This window comes from Stenella coeruleoalba, assembly GCF_951394435.1.
Source record: "Stenella coeruleoalba genome assembly, chromosome: 1".
Classification (NCBI taxonomy): domain Eukaryota; kingdom Metazoa; phylum Chordata; class Mammalia; order Artiodactyla; family Delphinidae; genus Stenella; species Stenella coeruleoalba.
Window position 1 is genome coordinate 86,607,281 of NC_137169.1, and position 26,290 is coordinate 86,633,570.

The 26,290-nt window shown below is 37.5% G+C and overlaps 1 protein-coding gene across 3 annotated transcripts in view; it reads left to right on the forward strand.

The window, feature by feature from the left end:
- Positions 1 to 26,290, forward strand: part of SNX7 (sorting nexin 7) — a 97,237-nt gene that overhangs the window by 5,963 nt on the left and 64,984 nt on the right. For all 3 annotated transcript variants that reach the window (XM_079923808.1, XM_079923809.1, XM_079923810.1), the window contains exon 2: positions 19,323 to 19,505. In XM_079923808.1, coding sequence (XP_079779934.1) covers positions 19,323 to 19,505 — 183 coding nt within the window. The remainder of the gene's footprint in view (positions 1 to 19,322; positions 19,506 to 26,290) is intronic.

The following is a 26,290-nucleotide window of genomic DNA, read 5'->3' on the forward strand; positions in this document are numbered from 1 at the left end:
AATTGCCTTTTTTAAAATTAAATACTGTAATGTGTAGAAGAAACAGCAGTTGAAACAGAGCGTAGGTAAACAGGTCACAGTGAAACACTGAGATGCTTATTTGTTACTCAGTAAATTATAGCTCTTATTATTGGTTTTTTAAATGGTATTCAGGACCATAAAGTGAGATCTATATCATTTAGGATGATCAGGGAATTTACAGATGTAATTATCGTCATCACCACTAGTCGACTTCGAGAAGTCATGGTATGCAGGCTTGGTGCTCAAAAGCTAGAAATAGGTAAAAATTCTTTTCAAAAATAAGGGGGAAGAAAGGAAGTTCTGGAAGGTATAGACAAGTAGGCTTAATTTCAAGCTCTGGTAAAGCTATCAAAGCAACAGAACTACTTAGTATATTTAGTGTAAACACTTTGAAAAGAAGGAGGTGATCATTTTTAATAAGAATTGTGGAAAACTAAGATTGTTTTTAGGTAAATCAGAAATATAACAATGTATATGTTTATTTGAACAAGCTTTTGAAAGAATCATTCATATTTTTGTGGAAAAGGATATTTTTGAAAGAATAATGAGCTATGGTTGTGGAGAAAACCAGCTCATATATATATCAATATATGATCATATATATGATCTCTATCAATCTGGCAACTCAGTGTAGTGATGGAGGGACAATTATACTATCCAACAATTCTCTCAAATACTTAGAAGAAGATATTGGAAATCTGGTTATTAATTTTTCACATTTGTTGTCTGAACCATCTTTATTCAGTTCCTGTTGTTTGCATCTATTATTCATGGCCATGACAAGAATCAGAATTCTCTTCCATGATTTAAATGAAGAGAGTTTAATGCAAGGACTATTTATTTATAGCATTTTGGGCAAGTTTCAGGAACAAAGAAAGGATACTGAGGCACTTAGAGACTTGCAGTAGCAAAAAGCCTTTAGCACCCCTAGTTCTAAAGGGAAGAGAGATGGAAATAGTGTTGCTGGAACCCAATGAGAGTTGGAGCTGTGGAGAAGGGGCCATTTCCACATGAGCTGTGTTTACACAGAGATGTAGCTAGAAATATGCCACTGCCTGAAGTGTGGCACCAAAGCAGGGAGGAAATGGGGGTATATTCCCTGAGCTCCTCTTCTCCTGTTCTTGGATCTCTGCTTCTGGCCCCCACTAAGCAAGCTGCTCAGGTGATGGCATCCATAGGGGTCCGTCTCCAAAGGGACAGAGAATAGATGGATGAGAGCTGGAAGGGTGGGGCTGAAAAGAGAGAATAACCAGCATAACACATAATACTACAAAAGTGTGGAGAATAACTGGATGAAGACAGCCACATCACCACCTCCCATCTTGTATGCTCTTCTATAATGTGACCTGCCACCTTCCTATCAAGAGGTGGGATCTATGCCCCACTTATTGAATCTGGCTAGGATTGTGACTGCTTTGACCAGTAGGGTATGGTGGAAATGATGCTGTGCAACTTCCAGGGCCAGATCACAAAAGGAAATGAAGGCTCTGATTTTTTTCAGTGGGACAGTGTGCTTTTTGCCATGTAAGACATGCAACCTAAGGCCTCCATATTGTGAGGAAGCCCAGGCTACACTGAGAGACTACACGTAAATGTTCCAGTCAGCAGCCTCAGCTGAAGTCTCAGGCGCCATCCAGCATTAAATGACTAACTTGTGAGTGAAAATGTCTAACATGATGTCAGCCCCCAGCATTGAGGCCTCAGATCTCAGCTGAGGCCCCACATATAATGGAGGAGAAACAATCCATTTCTGCTGTATCCTGTCAGAATTCTTGACCCAGTAAACCAATGTGCATAATAAAATATAAAAACAAATTGTCTTGGGATGGTTTCTTATACAGCAGTGGAAACTACCAAAAGCTAATAGTCTGTATAACATAATCAGTCTTCCAGATTTTTGATAAATTGGAATACTGGGTTTAAAAGCAGATTATGAAATTTAATTGGGATAAATGTAAAGTCTTGAAGGAGGCTCTACTCATCATTGTAAATTAAAATATAGCAAGACGTAAACTTAGTATTTAGGAGCAGAGACTCTGTAGCTACACTGCCTGTGTGTGAAATCCTGTCTCCACTGCTTACTAGCTTTATTTCCTTTGGCAAGTTAGTTAACCTCTCAAAGCCTCAGACTTTTCATCCGTAAAATGAGGGCAAATAATAAATATGAGAATTAAATGACTTACTAAATGTAAAGAGCTTATAAATAGTACCTGGCCCTTAGTAAACCCTCTTGAATATTGATCAGTTATACACAGCCCGTGTAGGATCCTGCTGTCCAAAAAGAACGACAGTGATGGACATGTTCCAGCTCTGTCTGTTTAATGTGGCAGCCACTGGCCACATGTGCCGTTTGAGCACTTGAATTGTAAACTAGTACATCTGAGGAACTGAACATTTAATTGTGTTTAATTTGAATTAATTTACATTTAAATTTAAATAGCCACCTGTGGCTAGTGGCTACCAGTTTGAGGAGTACAGGTCTAACCAAATTAATATTTTATTACTAGCTTGGATTATGATTACTCAAGAAATATCCTTGAATCAATGAGTGGTTTTCTACCTTGGTAATCTGTACAGAAATATATAAAACACACACACACACACACACACACAGTGTTTACATATGTATGCATGTGTGTAGTGTGGGCATATATGAATGTGTATGTATATATATATATATACACATATATTATGTATGTGTGTGCATGTAGAGTATGTAAGCATAGTGAATGTTTCTATGTATGTATATATGTAGTGTATGTGTGTATGCATTCTCAATTGTCTCACTTAAAACCTAGAATACACGATTAAAGCAGGCAAGTCATGTGTTCCCACTTCTCTGACCTTCATACTGATCCTACGTCAGTGGGTTTTACCATTTCGATGGTTACTCAGCCATAAAAAGAAACGAAATTGAGCTATTTGTGATGAGGTGGATAGACCTAGAGTCTGTCATACAGAGTGAAGTAACTCAGAAAGAGAAAGACAAATACTGTATGCTAACACATATATATGGAATTTAAGAAAAAAAAATTGTCATGAAGAACCTAGGGGTAAGACAGGAATAAAGACACAGACCTACTAGAGAATGGACTTGAGGATATGGGGAGGGGGAAGGGTAAGCTGTGACAAAGCGAGAGAGAGGCATGGACATATATACACTACCAAACGTAAGGTAGATAGGTAGTGGGAAGCAGCCGCATAGCACAGGGAGATCAGCTCGGTGCTTTGTGACCGCCTGGAGGGGTGGGATAGGGAGGGTGGGAGGGAGGGAGACGCAAGAGGGAAGAGATATGGGAACATATGTATATGTATAACTGATTCACTTTGTTAAAAAGCAGAAACTAACACACCATTGTAAAGCAATTATACTCCAATAAAAAAATAAAATTAATAAATAAAAGAGGAGCCAATAAAATAAAGGAAAATAGGGCTGATCCAGGATTCCTCCCACTAGGAGCTCCACTGTCTACCATCACAGTCCTCTTAGATGTTATGTACTCTTATATTCCTCCCAGAGGAGGAAGAGTAGGTGAGTGAAGTAGAAAGAAGATGAAAAATCCTCAGTTCTCCTGATGAATGAGCATATATGGTCAACAATAGAATTAAAACCAACAAGGAACTTGCAGGGTAAGTTTGGAGAGACCTTGTATAAGACCATTTTATGTACAAACATTCCTAGTGATTTTCAGTGACTGAATGATCAATATACCCAAATGACAAGGTACCTATTGAATCTGAACAAACAACATATTTTCAAGGTCATATGGAGTATTAATTGTACTATAATTTGAACTGTTCGTGCAACTTAAGTTCCATTCCACCCTCTGTATTTTAAAGGGGGAGTTGATGTCAGAAAATGGCAAAGGTATATTATGTCATCTATGGATACCAGTGCCCTGATCCTTGGAATGCTGTTTTGAGATAGGATCTTAGATCTAGTCTGGGCTTAGCAGAAAGAGGGCTTGGATCCATCAGCACTGTCTTTCATTGGCACAAGGAGTGGGGAGGGTTGCAGCAGTAACAGTCTCGCCATGCCTTTGCTATCATGAAGGAGAATAAACTAAGGGTTTCACTGATGATATGTTCTGGCAACTGTGAAGAAAGGCTGGGAAGAACAAAATGTAGTTTAGCTTGGAAAAGACTTGGGCTGATTCTTTTAACAACCTTTATGAAGAGTTGTTATGATCTAGGTGGATTAAATGTTTATAGTTTTGAAGGGCAAAAGTAGAACCACTAGGTCAAGAGTATGTGGAGGTCAGCTTTAGGTCAGTTTATGGAATAGTTTTCTAATTGAAGGTTCCAAAATGAAAGGGATTACTCAGCTAGGCCATAAATTTTGTCACTAAAAATGCTCTGGCACAAGCTGGATGACTGTCCCAGAGGAGAAGAGGGTGTGACAGTTGCACTGTCCCTTCCCGCTATTAGGAGGGAAATGAGGGCTTCCTGGTGGCGCAGTGGTTGAGAGTCTGCCTGCCGATGCGGGGGACATGGGTTCATGCCCCAGTCTGGGAAGATCCCACATGCCGCGGAGCGGCTGGGCCCGTGAGCCATGGCCGCTGAGCCTGCACATCCGGAGCCTGTGCTCCACAACAGGAGACGCCGCAGCAGTGGGAGGCCTGCGTACTGCAAAAAAAAAAAAAAAAAAAAAAAAAAAGGGAAATGAAGTTTTAGCATGCTAAACTTAACCACAGGAGCAATGGAAAGCCTTAATTAGGTGGTCCTACTCATCCCCTCAACTCATCCCTACAGTTTCATTCCCAAACTGAACTATGTTTCTCCATTCCCTAATTCTTATATTTCTCTTCCCACACCTGTTATCTTTTCCATCTGATTCTCTGCTAATGATATGATGATTTCTTAGATATCTAGGATAAAATACTAGGTCTTACCTTCTGTTTATCCCTTTCACTCACTTTCCCTGTCCTCTACATATCTGAAATGTCCCAGTTGGTTTTATCTTCTTGGTATCTCTAGAATTAGTGCCTTCTTCTCGTTCCCACTGCTCCAACCCCAAGTAGTATTGTGTTTACATTTGAGAACCATTAAAATAGTTCACAAGAAGACACAAGGTCTTCTTTCTTCTCTGTTTTGCCTGTAGTCTGTCCTGTGTACTCACAGAAAACTGTTTCCAGAGCACCCAGCTCTGAACATAAAGAACATATTGTCACATTGTGTCATTCAAGGCTCTTGGTGATTAGGCTACACTGTGGCTCCCCTCACCTCTCTCTCTCTCTCTCTCTCGCTCTCTTTTGCATGTGCGCATGCGCACGCGCCTTAGTACTCAAAGTATGTTCCGTGAATCTATTGGATCACCTGGGAGCTTGTTAGAAATGCAGTTTCAGAATCCACTCCAGAACCAATGAATCAGAATCTGTATTTTAACAGGATTCCTCAATGATTTATTTGCACCTTACAATATACTGTTGGGTCAACAAAACAAAATCCTTTCTGTTATTTACGGCCCGTTGTAAAGCGACTTCTTCGTTAAGAGCTTCTTCATTCTCCAGCTAGAATTAATTTCTTCTCTGTGCTCCCCATAATAGTGTTTTGAATCTCATAATACTTAATACATTTTGCCTTATAAAGAGGTATTTGTTTCTCGTCTCTAAAATCTTAATTGCTTGTCTATCTCCAATAAATTAAATTCCTTGAAGGTAGAAGAGTAGGAACTCTAAATGTTAATGGAATAAATACATTAATGAATGATATGGCCTGTGCCTTTTTTCGTATATATGGACACAGTTATTGCAGTAATTTTCCAATCATCTGTTTTCAGTAAATTCAGTTTGTATTGTATTGGTCTTTCCAATCAGGTTACTAGACCAAATAGAATTTAAAACAAATTTGTCTTGACAAATGGTGAGTAAATATTATTGATGGATGACACAGAGCTATGTTAAGCGTCAATTCTGGACAAAAGCTCCTATTTAGATTTCATTAGAAGAAATAAACACAAAGCATAATAAAACCCAAGGGAATCATTTAGAAACCTTCTTACTTGGGAAAAATAAATCCTTTGAAGCCAATAGCACCTGTCTCAATCGGGGGCTTGGTTGCAAGCAATGGAAATCAACTCTGGCAGGAAAGGAATGAAACAGTAGCTCACAAAGTAGATTTGAAGGCTGGAAATGCAGATGCAGAAAGGGACAGGCACTAGCAGAAACTATACCCAGTGTTATGGTTGGAAACAAGATTGGATGTTGTATAGCCAAAAGAAGAAAAAATCCATGAGAACATATAGGAAGAAGAACTATAGAGCTCTTTTGTGCAGATAGCAGTATTTTATTTATTTATTGGTCAGTGGCAATGGGGAAAATCATTACAAGTATTTTGGGAAAATAATGTTAAAAGACTTCAGATTTGAACTTAATAAAATATATTCTATTGGGTTTTGAAGGTGGAGTTTTATTTTTGCATTTTGGGGGTTCTGATAGGATGCTCTAGTATAACTCTGAGAGCCTGCTAGTTTTGCAAGTGACTAGTGTGATCAAAAGGAAACACAGATTCAACAGTTATGCAGTTGTAGTGTTCAAATTTATTTTATTCATGTATTTTTTAATTGTATCCCACACTTTTCAAAGAGGATATTAGACTAAAAGTTAAACATTTTTAGTCACTTTAAGAATATACTTTAAAGTTGTCTCAGTAAACAAATAGAGAGTTATGTGCTTAAAAGTTTTGTCTATTTTAAACAGAATATTTGAATAACTCTGACACTTCATATATCCAATCACGCTGGATAATGCAGTGCTACTTATAGTATTAATAAAAAAGGGTGTAGTTAGACAATCAAAATTATTAGCAAATACTGATATAAAAATCAGTAAAACACATCTGTGATAAAACAGAAGGTTAAATCAGTAGTTTCTAAAATTGAAACAAATAATTTTTTTTGACCTTGAGAAATGCTTTGGTATAACATACCCCTTTTTAATTGTGTTTAACTAACTTTATTGAGGTGTAATTATATACCACAAAATTCACCCATTTTGGGTAGATGATTTTTTGTAAGTAAATTTACTTAGTTGTACAACCATCACTGTTAACCAGTTTTAGAACATTTTCATCTTCCACCTCAAATCCATCATGCCATTTCCAGTTAATATCCATTTTTACTCCCAGTCTTAGACAACTACTAATTGATTTTCTGTCTTTATAAATTTGCCTTTTTAGGACACTTCGTATAAATGGAATTGCACTTTTTGTGTGTCTAGCTTCTTTCATTTAGCATATTTTATTTTTTTAAATATTGTTTAAAAATTTTTGATATAAGAAATAAAAATTTCATTTTAAAATGAAAAACAGAGATTACTGATTTACAATGAAACATTAGGAAAAGAAATTCTGTTTACAGTTAAAATGGAAACCTTATTATATGTGACCAAAAACTAAAGGCAAACTCTTGGTATGTGAGTTTTCAGAACTGGGGGGAAAAAAATTCCTATTTTGTTCTTTTGTATTAACTCTGAGAAGGTTAAGTGTGTGTATCCGTGTGCATACATACATAATACATATGTACATATATATTTATGTATATTTAACCTGGTTGAAAGTTGAATGGTATTTTTTTGTTAGGTTTCACTAGATAATGCGGTAGTACAAACAGCCTCAAGATCTTAGTGGCTTACCTGCAATAAAGACTTCTTTCTCAGGTATGTACCTGTCAACTGTGACTGAACTGAGAGTCTGGTCCAGGCTTTGAGTCTGCTTCTTGTGTTTTCTTCATTTTGGGATCAAGATTAAAGGAGTGATGCTAATTGGGACATGTCATTCCTGCGGCAAGGGGAAAAGAATATGAGCACCGGTGGAAACAGGCAATGTCTTCCAAATCTTCTGCCCAGACACATGACACCATCCAAAGCAAGTCACTGGTCAAATTAACTGGGGTGGGAAACTTATTTTCCTTCCATAAGGAGGCACTGAAAGTTACCTGGTAACTGACCAGGAGGTGTATTCCTTTCATAGAAAGACAAGGGGTTATTGGGAACAATCATAGCGGCTCCCACAGTGGTTTTGTGGCAAAATCATATGCAAATGGCATGTTGAACCTTTCTGAGTAAGGAAAACTAATTTTTTTTCTATGGAGTGTTAAATACAAAAAAGAAAAATTTCCACTAGATAAGAAATTACCGAAGCATAATTGAGATAAATGGAAAGGCATTAGTCATGATTAATAACCTCTTACTGGTTAATGCTCATGAATAGTCTGATTAGGATCATACAGACACTTAAAAACCTCTAGCTGTGCAACAGATATCTTACTTTGGATTGCAGGTGCAATGTTCATTTATCGTGGAGCTCTCCCTTCCCTTTTTTCAAGACCTATAAGATAAAAATGTGAATACTTAAAATTCTGCCACCGTAAACGTCAAAATGAGTTTCATTGGTTATACCTTCATCAAAGCCTGTGTTCTTCCCATTTGCCTCCTTTCTGGTCTCCCAACATCCTAAGTCCTTTCCTGCCTTAGGCATTTTTGGTTCCCCTGACTGGAATGCTCTTCTGTCAGTGTTTTTCATGGCTGGCTTCTTCTCACATCACCTCCTTAAAGACACCTTCCCTGACAGCTCTCTCAAAAGCATTCCTCTCACTTCCTGCCTTAACCACCTACTCCAGCAATTCATTCCACTTTATCTGGAATTTACTGCCCTGTTTATCAACACTTATTTATATCTGGACTTATCTTGTTTCTCTATATTTTTATTTGGTTATCATCTGTTACCCTCTTCCCTAACTATCGTGTAAGCTTCATGAGAGAAGGCACCATGCCAGCCAGTCTTGGCCACTGTTGTATCCCAGCCTAGTGCTTGATACATAGTTGACATTCAATGAACTTTTGTCAAGTGAAATAAAGGTGCTATACTAGGTGCTTTTGGTGTGTGTGCATGGGTGGTGGTGATGGTAGTGGTGACTGAGTCTTGGCTCTTCCAATTAAGAAATAAGTGATTTGGGGAGAATTATTATTATCCCTATGGTACAAGCTTATTTATCTGTAAAATTCAGGTGATGATAATTGAGCTTTCTTTCATCAGATTGTTGAGAGGATTAAATGAAATAATGCAAGTGTATGGTGCTAAGATGCATCCCTGGCACTTAGAAATGTTGGTGGCTGCTAACTGATCAGGGAGTTGGTTGCCGAAGGTTGGAGCGGCTGTGGCAGTTTCTTAAAATAAGGCAACAAAATGAGATTTTCAGCATCAGTTGACTCTTCCTTTTACAGATGATTTCTCTGTAGCGTATAATGCTGTTTGATAGCATTTTACCAACAGTAGAACTTCTTTCAAAGTTGGAGTGAGTCCTCAAACCCTCCCTCTGGTTCATCAACTAAGTGTATCAGTTTATGTAATATTCTAAATCCTTTGTTGTCATTTCAACAATCTTCACAGCATTTTCACCAGGAGTAGATTCCATCTCAGGAAACCACTTGTTTGCTTCTCATCCATTCAAGTTTTATCATGAGATTGCAGCAGCTCACTTCATCTTCACACTTCTAATTCCAATTTTCTTGCTATTTCCACCACATTTGCATTTACTTCCTCCACTGAAGTCTTGAACCCCTCAAAGTCATCCATGAGGGTTGGAATCAGCTTCTTCCAAATTCCTGTGAATGTTGATATTTTCACCTCTTCCCATGAATCACAAATGTTCTTAGTGACATCTAGACTGGTGAAATCCTTCCAGAAGATTTTCAATTTCCTTTGCCCGGATCCATCAGAGAAATCACTGTCCATGGCAGTCATAGCCTTGTGAAATGTATTTCTTCAATAATAAGTCTTGAAAGTCTTGAAAGTCCTTAATCCATGGGCTGCAGAATGGATGTTGTATTAGTAAGCATGAAAACATCAATCTCACTGTATATCTCCATCAGAGCTCTTGGGTGACCAGGTGCATTGTCAAAGAGCAGTAGTATTTTGAAAGGAATTTTTTTTTTTTTTTTTTTTCTGAGCAGTAGGTCTCAACAGTGGGCTTAAAATATTCAGTAAACCATGTTGTAGACAGATGTGCTGTCATCCAGGCTTTGTGGTTCCATTTATAGAGCACAGGCAGAGTCAATTTAGCATAATTCTTAAGGGCCCTAAGATTTTCAGAATAGTAAATGAGCATTGACCTCAAAGTCACCAGCAGCATTAGCCACTAAGAAGAGCTTTGAAGCCAGATATTGACTTCTCCTCTCTAGCTATGAAAGTCTTAGATGGCATCTTCTTCCAATATAAGGCTATTTCATCTTCATTGAAAATCTGTTGTTTAGTGTAGCAGCCTTCATTAATGATCTTAGCTGGAGCTTCTGGATAGTTTGCTGCAGCTTCTACATTAGCAGTTGCTGCTTCACCTTGTACTTTATGTTATAGAGATGGCTTTTTTCCTTAAATCTCATAAACCAGCCTCTGCAAACTTCAGACTTTTCTTCTGCAGCTTCCTCACATCTCTCAGACTTCATAGAATTGAAGAGAGTTAGAGCCTTGCTCTGCATTAGTTTTTGGCTTAAGGGAATGTTGTGACTGGTTTGGTCTTCTATCCAGACCACTAACACTTTCTCCATATCAGCAATAAGGCTGTTTCACCTTCTTATCATTTGTGTGTTCACTGGAATAGCACTTTAAATTTCCTTCAAGAGCTTTTTGTTTGCATTCACAGCTTGGCTAACTGTTTGGCACAAAAGACCTAGCTTTCAGCCTATCTTGACTTTTAGCATGCCTTCCTCATTAAGCTTAATCATTCCTAGCTTTTGATTTAAAGTGAGAGTCTTGAGACTCTTCCTTTCACTTGAACACTTAGTGGCCATGGTAGGGTTATTACTTGGCCTAATTTCAGTATTGTTGTATCTCAGCGAATAGCAAGGCTCAAGAAGAGGGAGAGAGATGGGGGAACAACCAGTGGGTGGAGCAGTCAGAATACAAACATCAAGTTCACCATCTTATATGGGCGTGGTTCGTGATGTCCCAAAACAATCACAGTGTAACATCAAAGATCACTGATCACAGATCACCATAACTAATATAGTAATAATGAAAAAGTTTGAAGTCGTATTGCAAAAATTACCAGAATGTGACACAGAGACATGAAGTGAGCAAATGCTGTTGGAAAAATGGCACCTATAGACTTGTTCGATGCCGAGTTGCCACAAACCTTGTAAAAAACATGGTATCTGTGAAGTGCAATAAAGTGAGGTATGCCTGCATTCCCTGTGTGGCCCTCTCCAAGATTCTTTCTCTCTCTCATGCTTAAAAGAAAATAATAATTTGAATTTTGTTTTTATCATTCATTTGGTTTTCATAAAAGTGATGGTCCTGAACTTAAAATGGTTTGACTAATGATATTTAGACTTTATGGTGCAAAAGCGATACACATTCAGTAGAAACGATACTTTGAATTGTGAATTTTGATCTGTTCTTGAGCAGTGGTAGATAAGCTTTCCTGGTGCTGGGCAGCAGCAGTGAGCCACAGCTCCATGTCAGCCACACGATCACGAGGGGAAGCAACCGATACACTTGACGCCGTTCTGTACCCATAAAACCATTTGTTTCTCACTTTCAGACAACAGTCAATAAAGTACATGAGATATTCAACACTATATTGTAAAACTGGCTTTGTGTTAGATAATTTTGTCCAACTGTAGGCTAATGTAAGTGTTCTGATCACATTTAAGATAGTCTAGACTAAGCTATGATGTTTGGTAGGTTAGGTGTATTAAATAAATTTTTGATTTATGATATTTTCAATTAACAATGGGTTTATTGGGATGTAAACCCATTGTAAGTCAAGGGAGATCTGTATATGTATCTTGAAGCACTATTTGTTAAGGATTTATGTGAATTTGGACCTCGTATGTTTTAGGACTTTAAAAAATGATGTTGTCCTGTGTGAATTCTTCTCTGATTTGATCTTTTTTCTTCTAATATTTAGTTTGTGATATTTATCAATGGCCTTACATGAAGTTGTAATTGATTTTCATTGCTGTGTTTTATATATATATATATATATAAAGCCTTGTATGCGTATACCACAATTTATCTATCCATTCTTAACGGGCTGCCTTGAATGTTTTTGTACTTCCTTAGGTTTTGTCCACTACATGACTATATTTTAACCATAGAGATTGATTTATTCTTGCTTTAGATTTCTGTTTAATTTTATGGGAAACGGAAAATTGAATTCAGTGACAACTCCCAGTACGTTTGACTTACTGGCAGTTAAGTGGTGGTCACATGCTGGTTCCTCTACTTAATAGCAGTTAAGAGTTTGAACAAGTGATTTAACCTATTTCCTCATTGGAAAACAAGAGGTAAAAGAGTACCTACTCAATAGTATTGCTAGCTGGTTTAAAAAAGGGAAAGAAATAGAACATACTCTGTGGGGTCATGGTAAGGTTTATATAATTCACATGAAGGTTTCAAGGAGACAATGTATACCCCACATTTATTCATCTCTTTTTATCCTCTGTGATCCAAGGTGAGATATGACCTCTCTGATGTTACTGAATCTCAGAAAAGTAACGTGACTTGACCAGGTTCACACAGCTGTATATATATGTAAACTTGAATTAAGTTTAGTTCTGCCTAACTACAGAGACTTTTTCTTTTAATATACCAGTTTTTTTTTTTTTGCCAGAGTGGAAAATTATGTCAAACAAAATTATGTGAAACATTTCTGTGGTCAGTATATAACTTCATAGTGCACAAAACCTGAAAAAATCCAAGTATATTCAAAGCAACACTGTTAGAAAATAGAAACAGAAAAATGAATAAATAGATTATGATATATGCATACAAGGGTATATATACTACATAGCACTGGAAATTATGTCAAACAAGATTATTGAGTGTTGTATGCCCCTTTATAGAACACGACATAGGCTGGCTTTTCCCCCAATCACATTTCCAACAGTGTTCCACAGAAGGCCTTTCTAATTTTTTATTATTATTATAAGCAGGCAGATTGGAAAGAGTTGTAAACCAAAACACAGCTGGTAAGTCTAAATTTAGGCCCATCAAGATGAGTGTCCCTCATAACAACATGGTTTCTCAAACTCCTTCCACTTTAAGTTGCTTTTTACCAGATGTCTCTTGGTGTACGTGTTTCTTGTACATCAGCAATTTTATTTGCATGGCCTTTTCATGCCAGTATTCTGATTTATCACACTTCTCACATTGATTTTTTTCCCTCTACTTGTAAAAAGAAAATAGTTGTTTGTGCACAGATGGTGGTTGCAATTTAGTATTATCAGAGTAATTCATGTTATATTTATGAGATGTTCCCGAGTAGCATCTTAGTGAAGGATATTAAGGAAGGACACCTCTTAGAGAGATCATATCTCACCTTTTAACCTGTTTCTTTTGGAGTTTATTTCCTGAGCACTCAAATATTGGCAAGTCATTGTTTGTTTTAAATTTCAGCTCTGTATTTTATTTATTTCAATAGTAGAACGTTGGAACCATCTAATAGCATTAAAAGTGGGAGGCAAAAAACATTTCTCAGAAATTACTGAAGTTGATTGTTAACCTGTAAAAAAAATTAATGGAGCAAGGATGAAATATTTTAATTATAATTCCTTCCTTCCTTTCTATCCTTGTTTCCTTCCTTAAATATTTATTATGTACCACTCTATATACAGAAATGCTGTTCATTTGCTAGGGCTACCGTAACAAAGTACCACAGACTAGGTGTCTTAAACAGCCGGAAATTTATTTTCTCACAGTTCTGGAAGCTAGAATCTGAAATTAAGGTGTCAGCAGGATTGGTTCCTTCTGAGGGCAGTGAGGGAAGGATCTGTTCCCAGTCTCTCCACTTGGCTTGTAGATGGCTGTCTTCTCCCTATGTCTCATGTTTTCCCTCTATGAATGTCTATGTCCAAATTTCCCCTTTTTTATACAGATACCAGTCATATTGCATCAGGACCCACTCCAGTGACCTCATTTTAACTTGATTGCCTCTGTAAAGACCCTGTCACCAAATAAGGTCGCATTCTGAGGTACTGGGGGACCTCAACATATGAATTTTGGGAGGACATGGTTCAACCCACAACAAATGCTTATAATAAACCAAAAATAAGAACAAAGAGAACTTACCCTTAATTTGTAAGTGACTTTGTCAACAAATTTCAGTATTATGCTAGCACAGTGCTAATGTCCATTCATTTCAGCAAAGTCACTTAAATGGTTTCTCTTACAGTGAATGTGTTGATTTGCAGTAAGGATAAAAGACAATGACTTCCTGTGACAATTTGGCTTACTTCTCTATTATACATATTCAAATCTCAGCCTGAAACCATCCCAAGATTTTTTGGTGTGTGCCTGTGTGAGTGTGTTTTCACTATGCTAGCTATAAGAAAGGTATTCAATGTTATTTAAGAAGTAGAGATTTACCATGCAAATAATTTCCCTTGTGCTTTAATCTCTTGAAGAAAAAAAATGAAAAGATGTATTTTCATTGTGTGAAATATCATAGGATAATGGTTGTATATCCAAATGCTAAGAATGAACGAATGTATAAATGAGATTGAGGACGGGGAGAAAGACAGAGAGAACTAGCAGGAGAAAGAGGCATGCGTTATTGTGGAAGTAAGAACTTTGTTTGGAAAGAACAAATATTAACCATCCATTTCTCCTGAAAAGCATCAACCACAAAAAGTTAAATGAAGTTCTTTTTGGTCAGTTACTTCTTTGGATCTTCTCAAACACTTATTGTCTTTACTTATTCGTGTCCAAATGTAAATCTTTTAAGTATTGTCAGTACATTTTCTTTCCTTTTTTTGAAGCGAATATAAAACTCTTTGGATAGTCACTTTTATTGAGGTTTTAAGAATGTTTTTGAGTGATTCATAGTAATTTACATCCTTCTACTGAAATCTTGGATGTTGCTAAATTTCAGCCTGTAATTTTCTTCCTTTGCTAGATATTGAAGCATATTTTTATGACACCACACTACACTCATTGGAATTGTGAGCCTTTATAAATTCAGGCAGATCTTTTCCACTCTACGAAAGGATGCATTTTAAGCAGAAGAAATAGAATGCTAAATTATGTAGTAGGTAAAAGAAGTGGGTTGTGGTGAGTTAAGAGGGTGACTACAAAGAACGCCAAAGCACATGGTTGTATGCACTGTCAGTGAAATTTAAAGCACATTTGCCCATGAACTTAAAAAACTACTGTTTATATGAAATGATAATTGAGAGAGATTTTTGTACATGCTGATTGCACATTTATTTGAAACCTCTAAATTCTGGTTTTAATGGCTGCTTAGTATTCCATCGTGTTAGCATCCCATAATTTATTTTGACAATCCCATTTTCATGTGATTCCGGACATATTTTTAAATTTCATATTTAACTATACAACTTTGAATTAAGAAAAAATAACAGATAATCAAATATGTAATCCAAGGTCTTCTGCCAAAATGGCCCTAGACAGCTCTCTTAACTTACTGTTTTTTTTTCACAGTAGTTTTTTCAGTAGTTTTTACTGTTTTTTTTTTTTTACAGTAGTTCTTACTGTTTCTGAACACGTTAGATACAGTGTTGACTCTAAACAATTAAAAACCTTTTTTCAAAATGATGCACGTTTATTTTAGAATATTTGGAAATACAGCAACTCAGACAGGAAAATATTAAACTCAACAGCAATCCCAACACCTGGAATAACTTCTGTTAACTTTCTTGTATAGCTTCTAAGTTCATGAGTGCATGCATATCGTGAGTGCGCTATTTCTCACTTTTTCTCTCCTACCCTCTGATCCCCCTCTGTCATACACACACATAAATACACATACATGCATTAGAATCTAGTTGAATACAAATTTTATGAGCTAATATTTTCTCTTAATACCATACTGGGAATCTTTTTCCAAGTTACTATATATTCTTCTAATATATTAATCACTTTATTGTATTCTAATATATGGATAGACTTTATTGTATCCTATTGTAGGTATATACCATAATTTGTTTCACTAAACTTTTGTTGCAAGACATTTATTGTCTCCATGTTTTTGTGTGTCTGATCAACTCAACTGTAATTTGTCCTCTATTCCTTGGTCTAAATCATGCCTAATATACATATATTTTCTAGCATTTATATCTTGTTTTCTAAATACCAGTCTCCTCTAAAAGAAACCAGAGCTCCTTGGAGAAATGTCTGATTCCATGACTGGGGCAGGGAAAATATAACATAAATCTGAAACATCTTGCTATGCCAGAAAATAAAGTGCTCAAGGAATAATGAAGACATATCAAAAACACACAGATGCCAGCTTTAAGGAGCTCCTACTAGGCAAATTTTGGGCACTTAGAACATCAAAATAAATTATATTAATGGATTATAACCTATTGAGTAAAATAGGATTCTGAGTCTATACTCATATAATTAATTGGCTTAAATAAATACTCTTCATCCTCCTTAGTAGGAAACCTACTGATAATATGAAAATTGAAAAATTAAAAAAAAAAGAAAATATATGTTATTTTGAAATAAGGAAGGTAACAAGAACAAAAATAGCTAATAGAGTTCTGAATTTGCTTCTGAGGAGCATGAACTGGTAATAGCAATAGTGGAGCATGTGATGCTGCTTTTTTAATTTGTTTCATTTTATTTTAAGCCTTGTCAGATGATTTGACTTTTGAAAACTATAAATATACTTTTTATTTTGAAATAATTGCAAACTTGGAGAAGTGTTGCAAGAATACCACAAAGAATCTAGATTTCCCAGTTATTACCATTTCACAACATTTGTTTTCTCTGTGTGTGTGCAAGTTGAGTAAATTAGAGACATGTTTTATTACTCCTAATTAAATCTGTGTATATATTTTGAAAACAAGGACACTGTCCTGCGTAATCACAGTATAAGTATGCAAATCAGGAAATTAATATTGACATAATACTATATTCTAATCCACAGACCCTTTCAAAATTTTCAGTTGTCCCAATAATATCATTTAGAGAGAAAAAACAAAGGCTCTTCTCCTTTGGAACAGAATCCAATCCAAGATCATATGTTGCTTTGGCTCTTGTGTCTCTTTGGTCTGCATCAGTCTGGAACAGTTCCTCATCTTCCTTTTCCTTCATGGTATTGGCATGTTTGAAACTGTTTTATAGGCAATGTCTCCTTCCTTCTAACATATACATATGTTTTTCCCCCCATTATCTTAATATAACTGTATCACCATGTTTAGTTAAATTCAGTATTAAGAACAATTTATTTTTATTTACAGTTAAGCCATGTAATGAACTATGATTACATTTTTCATACTTGTACCTTTTGTTTTCTTTAGAGTTCATCATTCATTCATTCCTTTATTTTAGGCCCTCCCTTTCTCCCTCTCTTGTTTTCTCTGCCTCTTGGCTTTTTTGCACCAATTCATCTATAAAATCTAATATAGCATGCTTCCTTTCATTATGCTTAAATGTATCAGGTATTCTGTCAGCCTCCCTCCCTCCCCACTTCCCTCCTCCCTTCCTTCCTTTCTCCCTCCCTCCCTCCTTCCCTCCTTCTCTTTCCCTTTTTCCTTTGCTCTTTCTCTTTCCTTCCTCCCTCTCTTCCTTTATTCTTTCCCTCTTCATCTCCTTGCCCCCCGGAGTCTTTCTGCTGTAGTCTGTATAGGTTGTTCTCTAAGTCTGTTCTTTCACTGTCATCCAAGGAATTTCCTTTAGTTCTCTTCTATGTTGAATCTCTTACTTTCAGATATATTTCTTCTTTCTTGGTATATGCCCTTATTTTGGAAAAGTGAAGAGTTTTCCAAAGAATGTGTAAGAATGGGTACATGGAAAGTCAGTTTTTGAAATCTTTCCTATCTGAAATGGCTTCATTCTACCTGTATACTTGAATGACAGTTTGGCTATGTATATAATTCCAGGTAGGAAATATTTTCCTCTAAAAATTTTAAAGATACTATTTTATTATCATTTAGTTTCCAGTGTTACCACTGAGAAATCTGAAGCCATTCCTATTGTATTTTACCTGTTTATAGTCTCTCTGGAAGCTTTTAGGAATTGAAAATCCCCACTGTTATGAAATGGCATGGTGATAGATGCTTGTAGGGATACTACCCACCCCACTACTGTCCTCTTCATTTTGAGGAGGCCTGCTAGGCCCTGTCAACCTGGAAATACTTCAATTCAGAGGCCATTTTCCTTCTTCATTTTCTGGAATTCTGTTCATTCAGGTACTATCTACCTGGATCCTCTAATTTTTAAAAATACTTCTCTCTCCTTTTCCATCCCATGTTCTTTTGGTTCAGCTTAGTTCTCAAGTTAAATCTTTTGAACTTCCGCTTGAGTTTTTATCCTTCCATCATATTTCAACTTTCACGAGTCTCCTTTTTTATTGGTTTTCCTGTTGTTCTCTGAATTTTTTTGAAAAATAACACCTGTTTTATTCATGAATTTGATATCATTCTTATCGCTAATGAGTTCATCTATTTTTAAAGCATTATATTCTCTATTCTGTCTGCTTCCTGTATTCTCTTTGTTTCTTTATTTGTGAATCTTTCACATCAGAGGCTTTCCACATGTTGAGATGTTCGGTAGTTCCCGCACCAGGTACTGACAAGCTGAGTAGACATTCAACATCTTGCTGCCCACGTTCTTGGGGCCAAATGAGGGGAAAGGGCTGGATATCGTTTCCTCTAGTATGTAGGACTTTCCCGTGATATCTGTATTTTCATAGGGCCTCTCTCTCCCTCCATCCTGCCTGGTGCTCTTGAGTTCAGAGACACTCCAGAAAGCAAATTTCCAGGTTTTTTGCAAAACTGGGGAAGAAAAGTCACCTGATTGCATGGGGTAGGTGAGGGAATCTGAGGTACTAACTCCTTTTTTGTTTTATGAGCTTTTCAACCAATCCTCTGGTTTAACTCTTCCAGCATTCTATGTCCACAGGTTCCTGGCACCTCTAATTCTTGAGTGTCGCTGTGATCCTGTGTCATAAATGTGCCTTCTTTTTCCTGGTCTACCATTCTCTCCTACATTTACTCTAGCTGTTTCTGCACTGCTTTTCAATTACCACTCAACCATCAGTTTCCAAAACAGTAGTTAACTTTGTTTGCTTAGTCTCTTCTTTTTACCTTGAGGGTTTATGCCTTTTTATGACTTTTTGTCTTGTTCTGTCTTTGTTTCTTTACTGTCATTTTTAAAGTGGGATTTTGAGAAGAAGCAGAGATAAAAATACATATTCCATATACCTTATTTAAGCAGGAGTCCAGTTATCCTTTTTGTTCTTGACATATTTGATTAGTATTTGTCGTGCCTAAGAAAAAGAGGATTTTAACTTTTTATTCCTTATAGATATTAATTTTTGATTGTTTTATTCCTAGGATGCCTCATTGATGGACATGAATTCCTTCAGCCCTGTGATGCCAACATCCCCTTTATCAATGATAAACCAAGTCAAGTTTGAAGATGAGCCAGATTTGAAAGATCTTTTCATTACAGTTGATGAACCTGAAAGCCATGTTACTACAATTGAAACATTCATTACTTATAGGATTATTACTAAGGTAAGTATTTAATGAACATTTTCTTGAATATAGTTGCTTTTTTGAACTTTTGGAACTGCTTCTTGTTCACTTTGACACTCAACTTAGAGAATCTTAACTGAATTGACTTCTAGTTTTTCAGCCATTTTGAGTAAGACATTGCATCTTATCTGTCCTTCACTTGTTCTATATGAATTCAAATTAACCTGAGTACCAGTCACTTGTATTTTAGCAGTTGTGCTTATTAAAATAGGAACATTTTAGGTTTTTAGTTTAAAAATTATAAAGAAATATATTTGGAAAAGAAGAGCCTCAGTTTGCTAATAAAGAAAACAACTAGTTAAAAACATGATACAATATTGTGTGTTCACATTTCTTCTGAAGATTCCAAACAAATAATTTCATTTGTTTTCCAAATAAGAGCAAATGGCCACTTTATCTTATATCAATATATGAAACACTGTTAGTTGTTTAATGATGCAAGGACAGATCTAGAATCTGAGTCTCCTGACTCCTAGGACAAGGCTCTGCAAAAAGACAGTTTACTCTGAAAAAGTAAAGAAAAACAAATAGTATAATCTTTTTTTAAAGTCCTTTGTGTAATAGCAGCCTTCAAGAATTCTATTTATAAGTTATAATATTTTGCTGATGAAGCCTCACTCTACATCTCTTGTAGTGCATCCCTTTTGTAGCTGCAAAGCTTTTGGACCCTGTTCATATAATCACTTCTTCCAGTGCAGCCTCCACACTGCTGCTAATTATGTTGCATAAAGATGTATATATCTGATCTCTTTACTCAGATTCTTAAGATCCTTCCCTGGCTCCTCACTTCCTACAGAACAAAGTGCAGACTCCTTTGTATGATATATAGAGAACTTCTCAGTCTGGGGCCAGCGTACCATATATGACTCACCTCTTACTCCCGACTTGTAATACCCCTGCTCTCCACTTGCATAGAACTACCTCTTTTTTTTTTTTTTTTTTTTTTTTTTTTTTTTTTTTTGCGTTATGTGGGCCTCTCACTGTCGTGGCCTCTCTCGTTGCGGAGCACAGGCTCCGGACATGCTGGCTCAGCGGCCATGGCTTATGGGCCTAGCCGCTCTGCGGCATGTGGGATCTTCCTGGACCAGGGCACGAACCCGTGTCCCCTGCATCGGCAGGTGGACTCTCAACCACTGCGCCACCAGGGAAGCCCAGAACTACCTCTTTTATCTGAATATTCTAGGCTATTTCTTCCTCTCATGATTTTGCATATGCTTTTTCTTCTGTCTGGTATGCCCTTCCCACTTTCAGACAGAAGAGTTACTGTTTGTTTTTCAAGATATAATTCAAAATGATGCCCACCACCTCTGCCCCATGTGCTGAGTCCTCTTTCTTCTGTTTGCTCACAGTGTTCTAACTGAACTCTTAAAGAATGTAAGATACCACAGTCAGTGTAGCAAAGAAATCAAAAGCCTATATTTAGTCCTTCTAAGCCTCAGGGTTTTTTGTTTTTTAATTTATAAGACTGAAATGATAATAGAACCTGGTTCTGTAGAGTTGCTGTAAAAATTAAGTTAGGATAACTAATCAATGTAAAACACTTAGCAAAGTGCCTAACATATAATAAGTATTCAGTAATTGACACCTACCTGTGTGTAGGTCACTAACTGTGTGTTTATTTGTATTTATTCCCAATGAGTCTGTGAGCTTCTCAAGGAAGGTAATTGTATCTTAAGTTATCCATAATTCTAAACACAAGCCTTGGGATATAGCAAGTTAGCAATTTAACCTTTCGGTGAGTGAGTGAGTGAAGAAATTTATAGTATCATAGTCATATCAAGATGCTGTAGAGCAAGACAGCATGGAGTTGAATCTTGATCGCCCCCCTTCCTTGCTATTTAATTAACCTCTCTATGCTTAGTTTCCTCATTTGTAAATTAGATAACAGTACTAACCTCGTATGGTCTTTGTGAATATTTAGTGTGTTAATACAGACACACTGCTAAGAATAGAGCCAGATTTCTCCTGTTACTACTGTTATAATCATCCATTTTCATTACCCTTTCTAGCAAAGATTTTGTGAAACTGAATTATTTTCCCCTCATTTGTTTCTTTCAGAAAGACACTTTATAAAACACCCTATGGATTTCATTCTAATCATAGACATACAGTTCTTATGAGTTATCCATATTACATCATATTTTAAATGTACTGCTCTTGTAGTAGTAGTAGTAATAGTGATAGTGATAACATTATAGTGTGTTAAACTAACTTTTATTGTGGGACTAATTTGTGCCAGGCAATGTTCTAACCACTTTATATGTTTTAACTCATCTGAAGCTCACAACAATCTGGATCTTATGATTTACCCTCATTTTGTGAATGAGCCCACTGAAACTCAAAACTTGCCAAAGGTTATACAACACAGTCATTGGCACACAGTACCCGTGTGCCACGAGTACTGAAGCCCGTGTGCCTAGAGGCCATGCTCCACAAGAGAAGCCATTGCAATGAGAAGCCTGCACACCGCAGCAAAGAGTAGACCCCGCTCGCCGCAACTAGAGAAAGCACGCGCGCAGCAACGAAGACCCAATGCAGCCAAATATAAATAAATAAATAAATAAATATTAAAAAATTTTACATTCATGGACACCAAGATTATGAGGATAAATGCAGGAGGAGCTTCCAGATGGCAGAGGAGTAAGACGTGCAGATCACCTTCCTCCCCAGAAATACATCTACATGTGGAACAACTCCTACAGAACACCTACTGAATGCTGGCAGAAGACCTCAGAACTCCCAAAAGGCAAGAAACTCCCCACGTACCTGGGTAGGGCAAAATTAAAAAGAAAAAACAGAGACAAAAGAATAGGGATGGGACCTGCACCAGTGGGAGGGAGCTGTGAAGGAGGAAAAGTTTCCACTTTCCAAACTAGGGAGGCCCTTTGCGGGCGGAGACTGCCGGTGGCGGAGGGGGGAAGCTTTGGAGCCACGGAGGAGAGTGCAGCCACAGGGGTGCGGAGGGCAAAGCGGAGAGATTCCCACACAGAGGATCGGTGCTGACCAGCACTCACCAGCCCGAGAGGCTTGTCTGTTCACCCGCCGGGGTGGGCAGGCACTGGGAGCTGAGGCTCGGGCTTCGAAGGTCAGATCCCAGGGAGAGGACTGGGGTTGGCTGCGTGAACACAGCCTGAAGGGGGCCAGTGCACCCCAGCTAGCCCGGAGGGAGTCCGGGAAAAGGTCTGGAGCTGTCGAAGAGGCAGGAGACTTTTTCTTGCCTCTTTGTTTCCTGGTGCATGAGGAGAGGGGATTAAGAGCACTGCCTAAACGAGCTCCAGAGATGGGCGCAAGCCACAGCTAACAACGCGGACCCCAGAGACCGGCATGAATGCTAAGTCTGCTGCTGCAGCCACCAAGAAGCTTGTGTGAAAGCACAGGTCACTATCCACACCTCCCCTCCCGGGAGCCTGTGCAGCCCGCCACTGGCAGGGTCCCGTGACCCAGGGACAACTTCCCTGGGAGAACACACGGCACCTCAGGCTGTTGTAATGTTACACTGGCCTCTGCCGCCACAGGCTTACCCCACACTCTGTACCCCTCCCTCCCCCTGTCCTGAGTGAGCCAGAGTCCATGAATCAGCTGCTCCTTTAACTCTGTCCTGTCTGAGCGAAGAACAGACACCCTCAGGTGACCTACACGCAGAGACGGGGCCAAATCCAAAACTGAACCCCAGGAGCTGTGAGAACAAAGAAGAGAAAGGGAAATCTCTCCCAGCAGCCTCAGGAGCAGCAGACTAAATCTCCACAATCAACTGGATGTACCCTGCGTCTGTGGAATACCTGAGTAGACAACAAATTATCCCAAATTGAGGACGTGGACTTTGGGAGCAACGATATATATATATTTTTTTTTTTCCATTTTTCTCTTTTTGTGAGTGTGTATGTGTATGTTTCTGTATGTGATTTTGTCTGTATAGCTTTGCTTTTACCATTTGTCCTAGGATTCTGTCTGTCCGTTTTTTGTTTGTTTGGTTTTTTTAGTATCGTTTTTAGCTCCTGTTATCATTGGTAGATTTGTTTTTTGCTTTGGTTCCTCTCCTCTTTCTTCTTTTTTTATTACTTTAAAAAAATTTTTAATTATTTTTTATTTTAATAACTTTCTTATTTTATTTTATTTCATTTTATCTTCTTTCTTTCTTTCTTTCTTTTCTCCCTTTTATTCTGAGCCATGTGGATGACAGGCTTTTGATGCTCCAGCCAGGCATCAGGGCTCTGCCTCTGAGGTGGAAGAGACAAGTTCAGGACACTGGTCCACAAGAGACCTCCCAGCTCCACGTAATATCAAACGGTGAAAATCTCCCAGAGATCTCCATCTCAACACCAAGACCCAGCTCCACTCAACGACCAGCAAGCTACAGTGCTGGACACCCTATGCCAAACAACTAGCAAGACAGGAACACAACCCCACCCATTAGCAGAGAGGCTGCCTAAAATATTAAGGCCACAGACAGCCCAAAACACACCACCAGACGTGGACCTGTCCACCAGAACGACAAGATCCAGCCTCATCCACCAGAACACAGGCACTAGTCCCCTCGACCAGGAAGCCTACACAACCCACTGAACCAACCTTAGCCACTAGGGGTAAAACCCCAAAACAACAGGAACTACAAACCTACAGCCTGTGAAAAGGAGACCCCAAACATAGTAAGTTAAGCAAAATGAGAAGACAGAGAAACACACAGCAGATGAAGGAGCAAGGCAAAAACCCACCAGACCAAACAAATGAAGAGGAAATAGGCAGTCTACCTGAAAAAGAATTCAAAATAATGATCATAAAGATGAACCAAAATCTTGGAAATAGAATGGAGAAAATACAAGAAACGTTTAACAAAGACCTAGAAGAACTAAAGAACAAACAAACAGTATGAACAACACAATAAATGAAATTAAAAGTTCACTGAAGGGATCAATAGCAGAATAACTGAGGCAGAGGAACAGATAAATGACCTGGAAGATAAAATAGTGGAAATAACTACTGCAGAGCAGAATAAAGAAAAAAGAATGAAAAGAATTGAGGAAAGTCTCAGAGACCTCTGGGACAACATTAAGCACACCAACATTTGAATTATAGGGGTCCCAGAAGAAAAAGAGAAAAAGAAAGGGACTGAGAAAATATTTGAAGAGATTATAGTTGAAAACTTCCCTAATATGGTAAAGGAAATAGTTAATCAAGTCCAGGAAGCACAGAGAATCCCATACAGGATAAATCCAAGGAGAAACATGCCAAGACACATATTAAGCAAACTATCAAAAATTAAATACAGCAAGGGAAAACCAACAAATAACTCAGAAGGGAATCCCCATAAGGTTAACAGCTGATCTTTCAGCAGAAACTCTGCAAGCCAGAAGGGCGTGGAAGGACATATTTAAAGTGATGAAGGGGAAAAACCTACAACCAAGATTACTCTACCCAGCAAGGATCTCATTCAGATTTAATGGAGAAATTAAAACCTTTACAGAGAAGCAAAACTTAAGAGGGTTCAGCACCACCAAACCAGCTTTACAACAAATGCTAAAGGAACTTCTGTAGGCAGGAAACACGAGAGAAGGAAAAGACCTACCATAACAAACCCAAAACAATTAAGAAAATGGTAATAGGAACATACATATCGATAACCACCTTAAATGTAAATGGATTAAATGCTCCAACCAAAAGACATAGACTGGCTGAATGGATAAAAAAACAAGACACGTATATACGCTGTCCACAAGAGACCCACTTCAGACCTAGGGACACATACAGACTGAGGGTGAGGGGATGGAAAAAGATATTCCATGTAAATGGAAATCAAAAGAAAGCTGGAGTAGCAATTCTCATATCAGACAATATAGACTTTAAAAAAAAGACTATTACAATAGATAGGAAGCATACTACATAATGATCAAGCGATCAATCCAAGAAGAAGATAAAACAATTGTAAATATTTATGCACCCAACATAGGAGCACCTCAATACATAAGGAAAATACTAACAGCCATAAAAGGGGAAATTGACAGTAACACAATCATAGTAGGAGACGTTAACATCCCTGTTTCACCAATGGACAGATCATCCAAAATGAAAATAAATGAGGAAACACAAGCTTTAAATGATACATTAGACAAGATGGTCTTAATTGATATTTATAGGACATTCTATCCAAACACAGCAGAATATTTCTTCTCAAGTGCTCATGGAACATTCTCCAGGATAGATCATATCTTGGGTCACAAATCAAGCCTTGGTAAATTTAAGAAAATTTAAATTGTATCAAGTATCTTTTCCGACTGCAACACTATCAGACTAGATATCAGTTACAGGAAAAAATCTGTAAAAAAATACAAACACATTGAGGCTAAACAGTACACTACTTAATAACCATGAGATCACTGAAGAAATCAAAAAATACCTAGAAACAAATGACAATGAAAACACGACAACCCAAAACCTATGGGATGCAGCAAAAGCAGCTCTAAGAGGGAAGTTTATAGCAATACAATCCTACCTTAAGAAACAAGAAACGTCTCAAATAAAGAAGCTAATCTTACACCTAAAGCAATTAGAGAAAGAAGAACAAAAAATCCCTAAAGTTAGCAGAAGGAAAGAAATCATAAAGATCAGATGAGAAATAATTGAAAAAGAAATGAAGGAAATGATAGCAAAGATCAATAAAACTATAAGCTGGTTCTTTGAGAAGATAAACAAAATTGATAAATCATTAGCCAGACTCATTAAGAAAAAAAGGGAGAAGACTCAGATCAATAGAATTGGAAATGAAAATG